The 17,734-nt window shown below is 36.1% G+C and overlaps 3 protein-coding genes across 6 annotated transcripts; 2 read left to right on the top strand and 1 right to left on the bottom strand.

Moving 5' to 3' along the window:
- On the bottom strand, positions 449-4,093 carry LOC18774832 (putative tRNA pseudouridine synthase). Of its 3 annotated transcripts, none has more exons than XR_002272352.1 (8): positions 3,771-4,093; positions 3,609-3,644; positions 3,237-3,349; positions 2,972-3,120; positions 2,572-2,716; positions 1,986-2,441; positions 1,294-1,797; positions 449-896 (listed from the first exon to the last, which is right to left on the bottom strand). XR_002272352.1 is itself a non-coding variant. In XM_007207314.2 (8 exons), exons 1-7 carry the CDS (start codon positions 3,997-3,999, stop codon positions 1,378-1,380), a joined length of 1,548 nt encoding a protein of 515 aa, XP_007207376.1. In that variant the 5' UTR covers positions 4,000-4,093; the 3' UTR covers positions 449-896; positions 1,372-1,377. The 3 variants fall into 3 exon arrangements, 1 of the variants encoding a protein (XP_007207376.1); XR_002272351.1 differs by having other exon boundaries at positions 1,270-1,797; positions 3,771-4,092; XM_007207314.2 differs by having other exon boundaries at positions 1,372-1,797.
- On the top strand, positions 7,234-13,142 carry LOC18774274 (protein TIC110, chloroplastic). 2 transcript variants are annotated; one of them, XR_002272024.1, is made up of 15 exons: positions 7,234-7,935; positions 8,026-8,209; positions 8,298-8,363; positions 8,460-8,558; positions 8,756-8,822; positions 9,232-9,296; positions 9,381-9,475; positions 9,755-9,882; positions 9,971-10,071; positions 10,188-10,404; positions 10,856-11,010; positions 11,280-11,405; positions 11,502-12,476; positions 12,617-13,001; positions 13,086-13,142. XR_002272024.1 is itself a non-coding variant. In XM_007204898.2 (14 exons), the coding sequence occupies exons 1-14, from the start codon at positions 7,436-7,438 to the stop codon at positions 12,857-12,859; spliced, it is 3,021 nt and encodes a 1,006-aa protein (XP_007204960.1). In that variant the 5' UTR covers positions 7,234-7,435; the 3' UTR covers positions 12,860-13,142. The 2 variants fall into 2 exon arrangements, 1 of the variants encoding a protein (XP_007204960.1); XM_007204898.2 differs by having other exon boundaries at positions 12,617-13,142.
- On the top strand, positions 15,057-16,902 carry LOC18771961 (cationic peroxidase 1). Its single transcript, XM_007206354.2, has 4 exons — positions 15,057-15,308; positions 15,716-15,907; positions 16,011-16,176; positions 16,318-16,902. Exons 1-4 carry the CDS (start codon positions 15,096-15,098, stop codon positions 16,704-16,706), a joined length of 960 nt encoding a protein of 319 aa, XP_007206416.2. The 5' UTR covers positions 15,057-15,095; the 3' UTR covers positions 16,707-16,902.

Raw genomic sequence — 17,734 nt, 5'->3', positions numbered from 1 at the left:
GGACGATTACTGCTCCCACGTCTTTGGGTTTTAAGAATCTGAAATAAGTCAAAAATACTCCTGATGCATGACACTCCCTATTTTGGTTTTGTTCCACTCATGAGTTTTGCTAGGCATAGTCACCCACGCACAGATGGATGATTGTCGGTTCCACTCCAGGGTTCAAGCCCATCGACCGCATAGCCCTTAGAATTCGAGGTAAAATCAAGTGCAAACTTCAGAAAGAAAATCTCGGTAAAGAACAGCAGATGACACAAATCATACAATGAAGAATTTACGATTTGAGAGATACAGGTTATAAATCACATTGGACAACACTAAGTTTTGCTACACAAACTAAAGGAACATGGCCCAGCTTGGCAGCTTTTGCCATGCCCTTAATGCAGTGGTTGACTATCAAGCAGTAGCTGCATGGTAAACAACAAAATGTCTGTCCTAAAGAGAGACCTGAAACCCAACTGAACTACCTTCAACTTTAATTGCTAATCAAACACCATAAGCTCTGGAAGAATAACAACATTTAAAGTATTATGTTCTATAAATCACAAACGAAATATGCATCAAATAGAAAGGTAAACAGATTAGTTGTTTTGACCCAAAAAAGAAAGAAAAAACAGATTAGTTGTATAATGTCAAAATTATGAAAGAAACAGTTGTGAGCAGATGAGACGTACAAAAATTCAACAACTCAAAAACATATTTTAAAGCACAGGAAATCCAGACCCAACTAATGAGATCCATAAATGTGCAGTATGACCTACTAAAGGCAGTTTGGTTTCCTTTCTTCTCTCCCCATGGAAATAAAGTCTGATCAACACCTGAAGATCCACCTAAAAAGTCAGCACCAGCAGTGAATAACCGGGGCTTCCTTGGATGGAATTTACAGTCCTTTACACCTGCATACAGCCACAGTGCACAAAAATATAAGCTTCTATCAATATCTCCGTTTCTAAATTCTGCTCGTGAAAACTTTTTGGGGTTTTGTATTTTAATATTGAATTATGCTTTGATACTGAGTTGACTAGAAATTTGGCCTGCAACTCTGCATATCCATTCCCTAAATCCTTAGAGCATCTTATCAAGTCCCTATCTAGAGTGTAAGATATCTCACCATATTATACCTTCAAAAACATTGAAGCCCGTAAAAGTATGTTCATGACAGACATTAAAGCCAGCAATCAATTAACTTTTTGCACACGCTAGCCTTATTATATTCATTTTGTTAAGGCACCCAAGAGAACATAAACTAAAGAAAGCTATCAGTCTCACCTCTCCCATTTGAGCTTGTATTACCTCGGAGTATTTTCAACGGACAAATAAGTTGGTAACCATGCCATGAAAAAAATATCCAGTGCAATCATCAGCATCTACCTTGTCTCATTGGTTTAGGACTGGTGCAACACTGTCAAACTTTTCTTTCCACACTTTCCAAGCATTCCTGACTTCATCCAATTCTGCATCAGGAATGCCTGTGTTTCTATCTAAGTTTTCAACCCATTCTTTCCAAGGATATCCTGAAGGTTCTAAGAACTTTGAAACTTCAGGCAACATAACAGATGTGTAGAACTCGTCAACTGCCTTAATAATTTCTCCTGATTCAACCATTGCCATCATTTCAGGCCTTGTTACATTTCCAGGTCGTCCTCTGATTGAAAATCTGTTTCCTCTTAAAAACAAAACTTCAGATGGGGCAAGTGGTAGGATTATCCGTGAGAACATGGCCAGTGATAATGTCAAAATATCTCTTGGGAGTAACTTGCGCTTTATGGCCACAGCAGTTCCAACCATTTTGCGAATCTGGTAAGCACATAAAGATTATTGTTATTGAATTAGTTCTCCAAGTAAGAAGCAGCCAAATGACAGGAAGAAGAAGCTTAAGTTATTTAGGTGAAATCTGAAATACAGACGAGAGGAACTAGAAAGGTTGTTGTACCATGTGTATGCATGTGTTAAAGAATTTTCAGGGTCACATTAAAATGACTTACTTGATGTAACATGAAAGACTCTCCCGAAATGGAAAGCTCAACATAATCATGTCCAAGCGATTTCTCTAGCTTCCCACAAGAACAGAGAAAAATCTTTCTGAAATGAGAAGCACTTATTCTATCTCTTTCATCTGGTTCATATAACCATCTTGCACGGATGACTGAACCAGCACTTTGATCGTTGCCACCATCTCCCTGCTTCTCGCAAGCATTGCGTAAGTTCCCCTCACTATTGCTAGACGGTGAAGAATTTTGGTTCAGTACCTCGGCATCTGATTCTGGTGTATTTGTTCCATCAAAATTTTCATCCACATCACTTTCCTCAGACTCAGATGCTGATGCCTCTCCAGTTGATCTCCCTGTTATTGACACACTTCCATGTCTACGTGATTTTTTTACAGGAAGCTTCCTCCTGTATTTAGATCGTATGGTATAATTATGAAAAGGATGTTCTCCCTGCAGAGTGCATTGACAGACACAGACTGTTCAACTCAATAATTTTTTTCTCAAGACAGCGACTAAATTAGATGCTGGAAGGAATCACAATGGTATAAAGGAAATGAATTTGAAGACAAAAACACCACACCTCGAAACAATTTAGTATACTATTGAAGTCTGAGATGTGATAATCAATTTCTGCTGAGCTGAAGTGGCTTTTGATTCCAATAACATCAGCAGGAAGGAGGTATGAATACATGCGGAGATTACACTCCTTTCTAGGATCAAAGCTCCTAAAAAAACAAGAAATCAAATTGACTACCATAAATAAACTTGTAGAGAAAAAGCAAGTGCATGTCATTACAACAAGAAGGGATATCTCAGGAAAATCTAGGTTAAACTAATGTCTGCAAATTGCAACTATCACACTAACAAGGGAAAACATGTCGTGACTCCACTGTCTAAATACCAAAATCTCTCACTCATTTCATACCTATTGATGGTATTCTACAATTTATATTAGAAAGGTGAATAACAAATTATCTCACCTCTGCGCAGGCAAAATGCTAAAAACTTTGATATTATGAGGAAGATAATAGTTAATGTGATTCACAAGGGCAATGCCATAAGGGTCTCCATCCCATGCTTTCTCAGGGATTTCCATTTTAAATGATATCATCGTCGCTAATGAGTGAACCTACAATATAAATTTCATCACAACAAATATCAAAAACCAACATCCTCATAGAATGCAGCAGCAAACAATAAGGTTGCAACAAACAAACAGAAATCATTATAAGTCAGTTTCATTACTCCTTTATCTGTTCGGCTACTTCTGGCCCACGCAATCTTGTTAAGGTTCCCGAGATTACTATCGCGGATACCGCCGGCATTGAATATGGCTGTTTCCAGTTCTTTTTCAATAGCTACATTTCAAAATTGTAATATGCTTTTTAGCTATATCCCATCCACGCATGCTAAGCTGATTCAAATATGTCTGTTACATGTCAATGACTCAATGTTCAATTTCTTATGGCATGGTCTTTTAACATCACTAGTTCATCCAAAATTTGTGGGGTTTATCTGCTCTATCAGTAATTTATAAAAATCAATAAATAAATAAATAATTTTCGTTATTTTCAAGCTAAAATAAAATTTTCCATGGGCAAGGATGAAGAAACTTACTAGATAACGAATGTTCGTCTCGTTGCATTTGCAAGCCTGAAAGCAAATACATAAGAGAACTATAAAATATTGAACTTTGCATATAAAAAGGGAAAACACAATGAAAGTATCGAACTTTAATGTAATAAATTAACAACAGAAATCGTGAGATTTGAAACGGACCTCGGTAATCGGAGCCGACGTACCCGACCCGGAGAACCACTTTCTTCTTTCGAACGGATTGCCATTTCTCAAGGTGGGTTGAGGTTTGTTGAGCAGTAGAGGAGATGGAGGAGGAGCAGTAAATAAGGTTCAATCTAAGGGGTAAAATTGGTTTTGAGAAACGGAAGCTCTGAATTGGGAGCCTTGGAAGCCACAGCGAGAACGGGAGTCGCAGAGAAGAGATAGCCATGTTTGAAATTTGGAGAGCAGGCCACGGCTTCCTACTATTTGTGACTCGTGGGTGTACAGAATTTTGTACTAATCTTCTGGGACCTGCAAATTTTTGTGCTAAATTTGAGTTTTTTATTTATTTTGTCCTCGTCAATTTAACTTATGTCAATCGGTATAGTCTAGTACAAAAGGCTTTCGTGGCTACTCTTTTCTTCCTAACTTTGACGAAAAAGAAAATAAAAATTAACTTAATTTATACTAGCCTTTCTGTACGCGCTTTCGCGCATGCGAGAGGTTTTTTTTAAAAAAAATTTAAATTTATTTTAGAATTAAAAAAGATAATGGATATTTGTGTTCCATCAAAATAGGATCCATTATCTGCTTTTTCTTTTTCTTTTAATTTTTTTAAATATGAGAAAGTGTGAATTTACCATATTATCCTCATTTAATTAATAATTTGAATTCTTAATGTTTGCATTAACCAAGGGCATTTTCTGGTATTTTGAATGTTTCACCATTCTCTGCCTTTTGCTTTATATATATAGATAATTTATATATGTTTGGGTTGCATTAATAAAATGAGTTAGATATATCGATAAGGTCTAGCTTAATGAAAAATGACATTGATTTGCAAGTTAATAGTCTTAAGTTCGAACCCTTATAACATCTTGTTGGAAGCTAATAGTGTGTGAGAGAGAAACATTCCTCCTTTTGTTGTTTAGATAATCGTTTGTATTAAAAACAGAAGTTAGATATTATTTATTTTAATCATGTTACATGAATAATTAGGATTGCATGATATTCGATTATCGTTTGCACTACACACATCAACAAAAACTTTATATCGTAAATTAATAATAATAATTGAGAAAAAAATTTACCGCTAAAGATAGAGAACGAATTGGGTTATGAATTTTGGTTTTTGAATCAAGTAACTGATATCAATGTGTAAGATGAAGCATAGAATTTTTTTGAGTACTACTACCATTCGATGTTATTAATCGATGTATAATTGATATGCACGATTTTAATAAATAAGTACATTTGTTATAATATGAGTAGATTAGTAACACTATATGACAATGTGACAGTTTAATATTTACATAAAATTAATCGATTAAGCATAACTATAAGAGATTAATAATAAATAATAAATAAAAAATTTGAATATATTTAAAGAGTACAGCCGCGCGCCTATATTATTTGACTATTCGAATATATTTTAAGCGTATAGTCGGACTGCTATACTTTTTGAATATTAATATTTAAAACGTGCAGCTACGCGGCTATACGATTTAAATATATTCAATTATTTATTTTTATTTATTCAAATATGCATATTTTATTTTTATTTATATAAAAACAAAATGAGTTTTTAAAGTTTAATATTTGAAATTAAGAAATAAATTAGCCTTATTTAATTACTTTATTCACTAATTATACTTCAATTCTGATTTATTTAGTGAATAATTAGTATTTAAATATTTAAATTATTTTAATAAATTACTCAATATATAGTATTTAATTATTTTAATTATTTTGTGGAATTTATATTTTTAAAATTTTGTACAAATTAGTTTGTTTAGTTTAATATTTGTATTTAAGTAATATCTTAGCCTTATTTAATTACTTTAATTAGTAATTAGTTTGTAATTATTTTGTTTAGTGAATAATAATTATTTAAATATTCTAATTAATTTAAGAAATTACTTAAGAAATAATATTTAATTCTTTAAAACTCTTTTATGGACTTGAAAAACTATTTTTAATTTCCAAAAGTATTTTTAAATAGTTTCTATTATTTAAAAATCCTGTAAATTCTTTTAAATACCCACAAATATTGTAAAAACTATTTTAGTATTCCAAAAAATGATTTTAGTCTCCAAACCCGAATCCAAGTCTTGAACCAAAAAAACCTAACCTCCAAACTTGTTCCAAAACAATTCTCAAGCATCAAACCCTAACCATAAGTCGACTCTAGGGCACTTATGACTCAATTAGGGTTTGATACTCATGTAACTTGATACAATATTTTACGATTAGGGTTTTGATATCAATGTACGACATAACCGGACTTAATCCTAGTTAGTTGGGCTTGCTAATTTGTTACTATTTTAAAGAGTAATATATTTAAACAGTCCTGATCTCTTGGACTACAGGGGTTCAAGAGATTTGTGGTCACTCACCGTTGGATGTAAATTCAACGGTTCACTCACTCTTGCACTCATTTTAAAAAAACCTTTTTGAACCATTGGATTAATATCCCACGGTGGGTGACCACAATCTCTTGGACTCCTGTGGTCCAAGAGATCGGGACTATATATTTAAATAGTACAATCACCCCCTATACTTTTTAAATATATTCGAATATTGATATATTATATTATATTATATTATATTTAATAAAAAATAGTTTTTTAAGTTTAATATGTGTAATTAAAAATACCTTAGTCTTATTTAATTAATTTAATTACTAATTATAATTTAATTAGTTAATAATTAGTATTTAAATCTTTTAATTAATTTAATAAATTACGCAGTATATAGTAATCAATTATTTTAAATTATTTTGTGAACTTTAAAAAAAATATTTTCGTACAGATTAGTTTGTTTAGTTTAATATTTTTAATTAAGTAATATCTTAACATTATTTAATTCCTTTAATTATTATTTATTTAGTGCATAATTAGTATTGAAATATTTTCATTAATTTCAGAAATTACTTAATAAATAGTATTTAATTATTTTAAATATTTTTATGGACTTGAAAAACTATTTTTAATTTCCTAAACTATTTTTAATTTCCAAAACTATTTTAAAAATAGTTTATGTTGTTTAAAAATTCTGGAAAATTCTTTTAAGTACCCAAAAATATTGTAAAACCTATTTTAGTATTTCTAAAATTGATTTTAGCCTCCAAACACAAAATTCGAGTCTCAAACCAAAAAACCTGACTTCCTAACTTTTTTCAAAACCGTTTTGAAGTCTCGAACCCTAACTATGAGCCTACTCTTATTTCAACCAAATCAAAATTATTTTAGTCCGATTTGAAGTTCGAACAAAAGCACTTGGTTTATTTTGGTTTGGCCGGTTTAAACGTTTGACCAATTCGAAGGGGTGGGATTTTGCCCACCTATAGCCCCTTTCAGAAAAAGCCCTCAACATAACAACACTTTTAGCCCATTCAGAATTAGCGTAAAGTCCACAGCTAAAAGCCCATGGTACCCCAAAACACCCTAACGTTGTAGATCACGGTAGCAGAGCTATAATTTGTTTCGTTTTGTCTTCTTCCTCGGCTCTCTATCTTCACTTTCGCCCTGTTATCTTCTTCCATCACTGGTTTCCGTTAAACCCTATATAACCCTCCGATTCCAAACCCTAGAAAATCCACACTCCAGTCTCACACCCTCCCCGTAAACGACGTCGTCCCCCTTTACCCCATCACAGAGGGACCCATGAATCCCTCCACCCTCACACCGCAGCGTTCCGTTCTCCACTCGCCGTTCCTCAACCCCATTTCTCTCCCCGCCGCAACCTCCGGACAGACCAGACGACGCCGTTTCAGAGTCTCATTTCCCCGAAACTCAGCCACCCCCTCGGACCAATCAACCGGCGCCACGTCAACGCCGCCTCCCGATGTATTCGGAGGCAAGAGAGAGCTCACGGGCATCCAGCCCGTCGTCGAGAAGCTGTCGCCGCCTCTCCGTTTGGCGACCTCGGCAATTGTCATCGCCGGTGCTGTGGCTGCGGGTTACGGGTTGGGTCTCCGGTTAAGCAAGTCGCAAAACGCAGCGTTTGGCGGTGCAGCAGTGCTCGGAGCCGCCGGTGGGGCTGCCGCTTACGCTTTGAACTCTTGTGCTCCTGAAGTCGCCGCCATCGATTTGCACAATTACGTAGCTGGGGTCGACGATCCCAAGGCTGTTAAGAAGGAGGACATAGAAGGCATTGCAAGAAAGTGAGAATCAAGTAGCAAAATTCTCAACGGGGTTTTTCAATTTACAGCGAGTTTAATTGAATTGAATTTTAAAATTTGTTAATTTTGCAGATATGGTGTGAGCAAGCAAGACGAGGCTTTTAATGCCGAGCTCTGTGATTTGTACTGTCGTTTTGTCACTTCTGTTCTTCCTCCTGGAGCCGAAGAACTTAAAGGTGACGAAGTTGAGACAATCGTGAGCTTCAAAAACTCTCTGGGCGTTGATGATCCTGAAGCAGCTTCAATGCATATGGAGGTGGGTCTTTATTTACTTATCTGTTTGTGAAAGCAAATGTATCTACTTCTTTCTCCACCTCAAGCTTGTTAGCAATTTTTGGTTTCAGATTGGTAGGCGAATTTTCAGACAGAGGCTTGAGACTGACCGTGAGGGTGATCTAGAGCAGCGTCGGGTAGGTCTTTTCTGCTTGAAACTTTGAGCTTGTTGCACTTTTTTTGAATAATTGAGGTTCAGGGCTTTGACCATTGTTAGTGAGTCTCCAGTGCAGGCATTTCAGAAGCTGATATATGTTTCAACTCTTGTGTTCGGAGATGCTTCGTCTTTCCTCTTACCTTGGAAGCGTGTTTTCAAGATCACCGATTCCCAGGTATCCTAGTTTGCAATTGCTGTGACTGTTAATATGTTCATACTTTGTGCTGTATACCTGGAGTCATTGTTCTTCCCATCTTAATAGTTAATTTATCGTGGTCTAAACTTAATTTGGTCAAATTCACATGATATCATAATTCAGTGTTCATTGTTTTTTTTTTGGCTGCATGATTCACGATTCTCTTTTGCTGGTAGGTGGAGCTGGCTATCCGTGATAATGCCCAGCGTTTATATGCTTCCAAGCTAAAATCAGTTGGCAGAGGTAACCACATCATCCATTAAGGCCTTTATCATTCACTACCCAGTTAGAAGCAGGATATAAACCCTGAGCAATTGAAATTTGTGTTTAAATTTGACCTCTTGTAGGGAATTGTCATGCGCTTGTTTGATTATTTGTTATATTCTAAATCTGTATTTCTTAAACGACGACATCCTTACTGTTGGCATTTATTAGTTTGATGGCCCATTTTAAGACTCTACAATTTGTTAATTATCTCAAAGGGAGTTGCAGGGTTAACATATGATGTTACTTGCTCAAAGTCTCTCTTTTCAAGTAATTTTTCAAAAGAGAATTTCAATAGATGATTTTAGCAGTTTGGTTATACAAGATTGTAACGCTCTTACTCAGTTTATGCTTTAATTTCTGACAAAGTTAAGTATAATATTGTCAGATATTGATGCGGAGCAGCTCGTTAGGCTTAAAGAAGCACAACACGCGTATCGGCTTTCTGATGAGGTACCTTCTTTGCAATGTGTTTGCTAGACCTGCAGCAGTTTTCTTATAGTTGTTTCTCAATGTGGATAATTCTTTTTGATGCAGTATGCAGAGGACTTGTTCAAGGAACACGCAAGAAAATTAGTCGAGGCAAATATTTCAGCAGCACTTAGTATAATCAAATCCAGAACAAGGGCAGCGTATGTTCACTATCCGTAAATAACTGCAGCTGATTACTATGTTTATTTGTCGTAAAACTTAAGCTGCTATTGTCTAAATTTAGCTAGGATTTAGTTGTGTATGATTCCTTTTCCTTTTCTGTATGAACTAGTCAGAGAGATTATGTTCCTGCACAATATGAATGTAGAAAGATATTTTATTCTTTTTGAGTTCTGTTAAAGATTTTTTTGGCTCCAGTAACATTAAATGGTTGTTCAAAATTGTAACACTAGTAGCATCTAACAAATTTAGCTTTTTAGTAGGGGAGTCACGCATGTTGTGGAAGAGCTTGAGAAGATGCTAGCATTCAATAGTTTGCTCATCTCACTAAAGAACCAGCCAGATGCAGCTCGCTTTGCACCTGGGGTTGGGCCAATTTCTTTACTTGGTAAGAATCTGCACTGGTTTCTTGCTTGTCTGTTTCTAATCGCTCAGTTTTGTACACCCTGCTGTGCTTACTTGTATCTCTGAATTAGGCGGAGAGTATTATGGCGATAGAAAGATTGACGACTTGAAGCTCCTTTTCAGAGCATATGTTACGGATTCTTTATCCACAGGTCGCTTGGAAGAGAATAAGGTAAACAAAGGCTTGTGTGCATACTTTTCCCTTTATGAACTGCATTAACAACTGCTACCACTGCTGCTGCCGCCATTTCTTCTATTGTTATTCATAATTAACTTTTGCCTGTGTAGCTTTCCGCCTTGAATCAGTTAAGGAATATATTTGGTTTAGGCAAACGAGAGGCAGAATCCATTGTGCTTGATGTTACTTCGAAGGTATACCGTAAACGTCTTTCACAGGCTGTTAGTGCGGGTGAGTTAGAAGCAGCAGATAGCAAAGCAGCCTTCCTTCAAAATATCTGTGAAGAGCTGCACTTTGATCCAGAGAGAGCAAGTCAGATTCATGAAGGTAATGGAAGTTGTAATGCTTGTCATATGCACAGCTTATTTTTGAATATCCACTGTGGATACTCGCTATCTTCAGTCAGTTTTTATTTAATAATGTTTATGCAATAATTGGCATCCGATTTTAGTTATACATTTGATTCTCTGATATTTGGTATTGGCTAGTGTTTTAGTTGCTGACTTGCTGGTTTGAACATTAGAATGGAAAGAAATCAAGATTGAAATGAAATGGAATCAAAATGAGAATATAATTGGCATTATCCATCAGTTTAGGGGAATGGACATTCCATAGGAAAGGCAATTTCCATTTTTTGGTCAATCAAGACAGTCAAACGTGCATTTAGGAATATCTGTTCCATGCCTTAGTTCATTCCAATGAACCAAACACTACCTTAGTGCTATAATGGATAGTCTGTTTGGTCCTCTTAGAATCTGACTTGCTTTTCTTGTTTAAGAAATTTACCGGCAAAAGCTTCAGCTTTGTGTTGCTGATGGCGAGCTGAACGAGGAGGATGTTGCTGCATTGTTGAGGCTACGGGTGATGCTTTGTATACCTCAGCAGACTGTTGAAGCTGCCCATTCAGATATCTGTGGCAGTTTGTTTGAAAAGGTCAGTGCATTTCTTCTTTTAATTCCTCTGTCTGTTATCTTATCTGAGATCCATGGTTATCATGGGACAGTACTATTTTCCCCAAGACCCTTCATCTGCATGTGTACACTTACCCTGAAGATTTGTTTCTTAGTTTTAGTTGCACCTTAGCTCAGCCTTCCTATGAGTGGATCCGTTAGTCATGAAGTTTTTAGATGCTTTAATATGTTGAAAAGCAGTCTGCTATTGTGAAACAAGCTTTATACTGATTTGTATTGGTTTCTGTCCAGGTTGTGAAGGAAGCAATTGCATCTGGTGTTGATGGTTACGACGCTGATGTAAAACAAGCTGTGAGAAAGGCAGCTCATGGTTTGCGATTGTCTAGGGAAGCTGCCATGTCTATAGCCGGCAAGGCAGTGAGTATCCACTTTGATTGCTTCTTTTGATGTGAAGTTTGTGAATTCGAATTTAATGTCTTCTTTTCTTCTTTGCGTACTTTTACTATCATGCAGGTCCGAAAGATTTTTATTAACTACGTAAAACGAGCACGGTCAGTTGGGAGCCGTACTGAGGCTGCAAAAGAACTTAAAAAAATGATAGCTTTCAACACATTAGTTGTGACTGAATTGGTGGCAGACATAAAAGGGGAATCATCTGATGATACCTCCACAGAAGAGCCAATAAAGGAGCAAGAAATAGAGGTTCTAGAGGATGAGGAATGGGAATCTATTCAGACACTTAGAAAGATAAGACCCGACAAGGAACTTGCTGCAAAGTTGGGGAAGCCTGGCCAGACTGAGATAACACTTAAAGATGACCTTCAGGAAAGAGAGAGGACTGACCTCTACAAAACATACTTACTCTTTTGTATAACTGGTGAAGTGAAGAGGATTCCATTTGGTGCTCAGATAACTACAAAGAAGGATGATTCAGAGTATGTGCTACTAAATCAGCTTGGGGGGATATTGGGTTTGAGCACTACGGAGATAGTGGAAGTACACAGAAGCCTGGCCGAACAAGCTTTCAGGCAACAGGCTGAGGTGATTTTAGCTGATGGACAATTGACAAAAGCCAGGGTAGAGCAACTTAATGAGTTGCAGAAGCAAGTTGGGTTACCTCCGCAATATGTGCAAAAGATAATAAAGAATATAACAACTACAAAAATGGCAGCTGCCATTGAAACCGCTATTGGTCAGGGGAGGCTCAATATTAAGCAGATAAGAGAACTTAAAGAATCAAGTGTTGATTTAGACAGCATGATATCTGAAACCTTGCGAGAGAGCCTGTTTAAAAAAACTGTAGACGAGATATTCTCATCGGGCACTGGAGAGTTTGATGAGGAGGAAGTCTATGAGAAAATCCCGTTAGATCTCAATATTAATGCTGAGAAGGCTAAGAATGTTGTTCAAGAGCTTGCACGGAGCAGATTATCAAACTCACTGATTCAAGCTGTGTCACTTTTGAGGCAGAGAAATCGTCAAGGAGTGGTATGGATTTTGTTTATCTGTTATTATTTTAGTCCTGCAAGTGCTGAGTGCTAATTTTGGTTGGTGGATACTTTGGAAATGGGCTGGTAAGAATTGACTGATTTGCACGGAAAAATCTGATGCCTTGCTTCTGTTTGCAGGTTTCTTCTCTTAATGACTTGCTGGCTTGTGACAAAGCTGTACCTGCCAAGCCACTTTCATGGGATGTGCCAGAGGAGCTAGCCGATCTGTTTGCTATATACCTGAAAAGTGACCCAGCACCAGAGAAATTATTGCGCTTGCAGTATCTGCTGGACATTAATGATTCTACGGCAGCTTCTCTCCGGGAGATGGGAGATAGATTACAAACTATTGGCGCAGAGGAGGAAAACTTCGTATTCTGAGAAGCCGCAATGGGGAATAGGCCTCTGCCTGATTGGCTCATTTTTGTTCACCATCTTGTTTCCATGATAGAGAGCAAATGAGAGAATTTATAATGTGATTATAGACAAGTTGTCAATCCAACATGAAATTATGAAAGTCTGGGTAGCTGCAAAATAAGATTTGTATTATCTTTTTATTTTTGTTATACGAGGAAGTTATCGACTGAGTAAATGTTTTATGTATCAGGGAAGCTCACTGCTGTTTTGGAATTTAATAGTTACTCTGCACCGGCTTGACACAAAACGTTGCATGCTAAGGCCATGTTTCATCCTTCAACTCTGATCGCGCCAGTTGCTGCAGAACTGTGGGATGTCCAGTCAATCAATCTCAGCAAATTAAGCTAATTAGCGTCTTCAATACTCTTACATAACCCTTTTGTCAATAATTCGTAGCGAAAATGCTGACCAACCAGGACATGAAAATCTTGGAATATTTACTGTCACCTGAGTTGTACTTGCTAGTAGGGGCGGACTTACTAAGGCGCAAGGAGATGCAGTTGCACCTCTCCTCGTCGGAAAAACCATTGTAGGTGCTTCAAATTGCCCATTTGCTCAACTGGTGTACAGATTACCTTATTTTCATTTTCAACATTTAAGTAAATGCCTTTGTCCTTTTACTTTTATTTATTTTTATATTACTCCATTTACTTAAATTTACAATGTAAATAAGGAAGTACCCCTTATTTGGATTCAAATAACAATACTAGAAAATCAAATTCCCACCAAATCAAAATATGAAAATTCAGTTTTAGTGCAAAATACGATTTAGGCTAAAAATAATGGCTCATTAAGTCAATATATACTTCATACTAAAATCTCATAAAATCAAGTTTTCTTATTTGATGTATAAGGAATAAAAGCCGCCAAAAATTATTTTGAGAAAATGATTATTCCGAAAAACAATTTTTCATACTTAGTCAATATTGTATCTCCGCTTAAAAATTTCTGGGTCCACCTGGGGAAGTAATCTTCTGACATTGACGATCCTATCAACATGGGGGTTTGATGTTGAGACAGATTTGAGTTAGGTCAATTAGTTAGGTTAATGTGCACACCCTCTTTCACTCGAGTTCGAATCTTCCTCGTACATAACAGTAGTTAGAATATTGCATTGTGAAAAAAAAAACTTGGGGGATTTTGAGGAAAATCATGGCCAAAGACAAAAGGGGTACTAGAAGGTGGCAATTATGGGCTCGTTTGAGAGTGATTTTGGATAAACCAAATAATCACTTTTAAGTAGTTTTAAGTGATTTTATAGAGAAGCACATAGGAGGTGCTTCTGCCAAGAATCACTTAAAATCACTTAAAATGTTTAGATAAAGAAGCACATGAGAAGTGGTTCTCTGCTAAAGTGATTCTGGCATATCTAGAATCACTCCCAAACGAGTCATATATTAAATGTAGTATTAGGTCCACTGAGTCATATTATCTCATTTCCTTTCATGATTTTACTTTAGCTTATATGGAATTGTCAAACATGAAATAGCCATTTTCAAAGGACAAAACGAAAGCTTTGAATTTAATCCTCCAGACACCCACTAAATTCGTATATAACAAGTTTGGGGCATTTAGACTTTGCTTACCTTTCTAAAGCGCTTTATGGAATTTGTGTTCTACAGACGTTGGAAGATTCTAAAGTTTGGGGCAATTGCAAAAACATTTTTTTCCAATTTCAACCAGGTTCATGCAAAGGTGGTAGTAAAATAACATAAGCAAGTTGCAATTTACCTTTTGTTGGTTTGACTAAATTTGATTCCTCCATGAAAAACATGTTCACACATGTAACATAACATCTAACGTAGTCTGATGGTCAAATCACTATTGTGTTTGGTTCTCCCTCTTTCTCCCCTTAACGCTGTGTAGCAAACAGTAACACAGTAAAATTCAGCGAGACATCCTCTGCATTACAATGATAGGCCAGCCACTTTTTTTTTATGAAGTGGAGTTTGGATTGAAGAGTACTTTAGATACTAAAGAATTATAAAACTGTGGAAATTTCAATGTTTGATTTTTACTAGTTAGACAATTTTGGTAGGTTTGGATAAAGTTTTAGTATTGACTTAGAACCATTAATAGTAATTTGGCGCACAGTTAAAAATCCACTAAGGCAATCCTCTATTTATACATGTTTTAAGCTCCATTCCGCTGGAGAGAGAAAAAAGTGAAACAAGTTTATTGCCTTCTATTTTTTGGCATAATGGCTTTTATCTCACACTATAACAGATTCTGCTTCTTTGTGCTTTTGATGCTGCTTAGGATAGCATCTGCACAATTGTCCTCGGATTATTATGCAACAACGTGCCCCCGAGCCCTTTCTGTCGTTCGGAGTTCAGTTATTAATGCGGTGGTGAAGGAGCATCGGATGGGGGCGTCCTTGCTCCGTCTCCATTTCCATGATTGCTTTGTTAATGCATGTCCTTTCCTACCCTCCCTCCTTTCCCAGCAAGTTTATATTTGATTGAGCTAGTACTTGTCACTGTGTTTTAATTTCATATATGTTAGGAATTGTGTGAAATGTTGTCCAGAACTAGCTGAAATGACCAGAGAGAGCACCCTTCGTGGCAGTATGACTCAATAAGAGAGCAGCATACACAACTTTGTTCTTTGTAGTTATAATTTACACATATTTGGCTGCAACTTCATGTAATAAATATACTTGTTGTAGAAAGAAGCTAGGAAGCTTTGCCTGCATATGAACAATTACAAAAGGATTAATTTATTGTGTTCTTTAAGTTCATTAACATAAATATAAATCACAAACAAAATCCTTCTTGGTCATTATTAATATTGATGAATTTTTCGTATGGTTTTCAACAGGGATGTGATGCATCTGTATTATTAGACGACACTTCAAATTTCACTGGGGAAAAGACAGCTTTACCAAATGTAAGATCATTGAGGGGATTCGAAGTGATAGATACTATAAAATCTCAGCTAGAAAGTCTCTGCCCCGGTGTTGTTTCGTGTGCAGATATCCTTGCCGTTGCAGCCCGCGATTCAGTTCTTTTAGTAAGTCACATTTTATGCCTAAAAGAAAGAGTGGAAGTCATGAAAGTTGAAAGGAATAAGTAATTGCTGTATAGTTAGATGATGTTAATTTATGTTTATGCAGTTTGGTGGCCCTTCATGGACAGTTCAGTTGGGCAGAAGAGACTCAACCACAGCAAGTTTAAGTGATGCAAATACTGAACTCCCATCTCCAAGCCTAGATCTTAAAGACCTCATCTCTTCGTTCTCAACTAAAGGATTTAGTGCCAAAGAAATGGTGGCTCTCTCTGGTAAGTACATAACATAAAAAGCAACAAAGTATTTGGGTACTTCTTGAAATTTCAATTACTTGACTTCCAAGAAATTATATTTGATTCACTTACTTGCATAATCTGTCTCCTCTAATGAAAATCATTCATGTTTATGACTAGGATCTCACACAATGGGTCAAGCCAGGTGTCAAATGTTCCGAGACAGAATATATAATGAGACTAACATCAATTCAGAATTTGCTACCTTCTTGAAATCAAACTGTACTCAGAGCTCTGGGACTGATGACAACCTTTCTCCACTGGATATTACAAGCCCGGTTTTCTTTGATAACGCTTATTTCAAGAACTTGGTGGATAGCAAGGGTCTCTTGCATTCTGATCAGCAACTTTTCAGTGGTGGTTCAACAGACTCTCTGGTTACCACTTATAGCAACAGCTCTGGAACTTTTTATACAGATTTTGCCAATGCCATGTTGAAAATGGGGAACCTTAGCCCGCTTACAGGAACTAGCGGTCAAATTCGTACCAACTGTCGCAAAACAAATTGATCCGAGGCGTTGAAAGTGATCTAGTTCAGTACAAATCAAGTGATATATGAGATGAAGTAACTCTTTATTTTAATTTTTCCTAGTTCTTGCCTTGACTAGAATCGGTGTGAAATATAATTATGTTGTATGCCAATCTCAAAACAGAAATGTAGAATTACAACTACTATTTAATAAGATAGCTGATCTGAACTACAAATTCATATCTGTAAGTCAGAAGACAGCATAAACTATTGACCTCTGCTATTCATACAAGTATTTTGCACAAAGACATTGCTACCTTGTTCAGAATTATGTGGCCTTGTGCACAAATAAATTTTTTGTTTAAAATCAGAGAACAACTGAACTGCAAAAAAGGTTACAAAATCATACGACAGCCTTTTTTTTATGCTCACCAAACACAGCCCTACTATCCTGCAATTGAGTCTTATATCCCCAAAATCTCGATCAGAAAAGGGCCAAAATCTGATAAAAGTGTATTATGTTAGCTTAAATCAATACCAAAATGGCAGATGTTCACTATCACTGTTGAAAAATCTTTGCTTGGATAAGTGCCTAACATTGCAAAAAATGGATACAAACCACATTGCATTTGTTGCTTTCTTTGATTTTTTTGCTTCTACCAGTAATTTGATTATTGTGCCTGCATAATACATCTCTGCAGTTCTATTTATTATTTATGCAGAAAACAATTCAGAAAAAAAAAAAACCTAAATAAGATAGTTGACTGACTTTATGAGAATTTAAGAGTAGAGAATTCTGTGTTTAGAATGACAAAATAACTGGATCTATAATCTTTATGCCCATAAGTTGGTGTTGGATCCATAGTACATATGTCACAAGAAAAAACACCTATCAAGTAATGATTTTTCTTTTTAAGTAGGTCAAAGCCTCTGTTCTAATTGTTCTAATAACCAAATGACAAAAGAAAAAAAAAACACAGGCCGAAAAAAGATTTTTTAAAGTAAAGATTTAAATTAAAAAGTCAAACTCAAATCCTTGTTATGTAATGTAACAGTTGAATATTTTCC

This window comes from Prunus persica, chromosome G6 (genome assembly GCF_000346465.2).
Source record: "Prunus persica cultivar Lovell chromosome G6, Prunus_persica_NCBIv2, whole genome shotgun sequence".
In the NCBI taxonomy this organism is placed as follows: Eukaryota; Viridiplantae; Streptophyta; class Magnoliopsida; order Rosales; family Rosaceae; genus Prunus; species Prunus persica.
The sequence above is the reverse complement of the archived record's forward strand: the minus strand, read 5'-3'. Positions and strand labels throughout refer to the sequence as shown.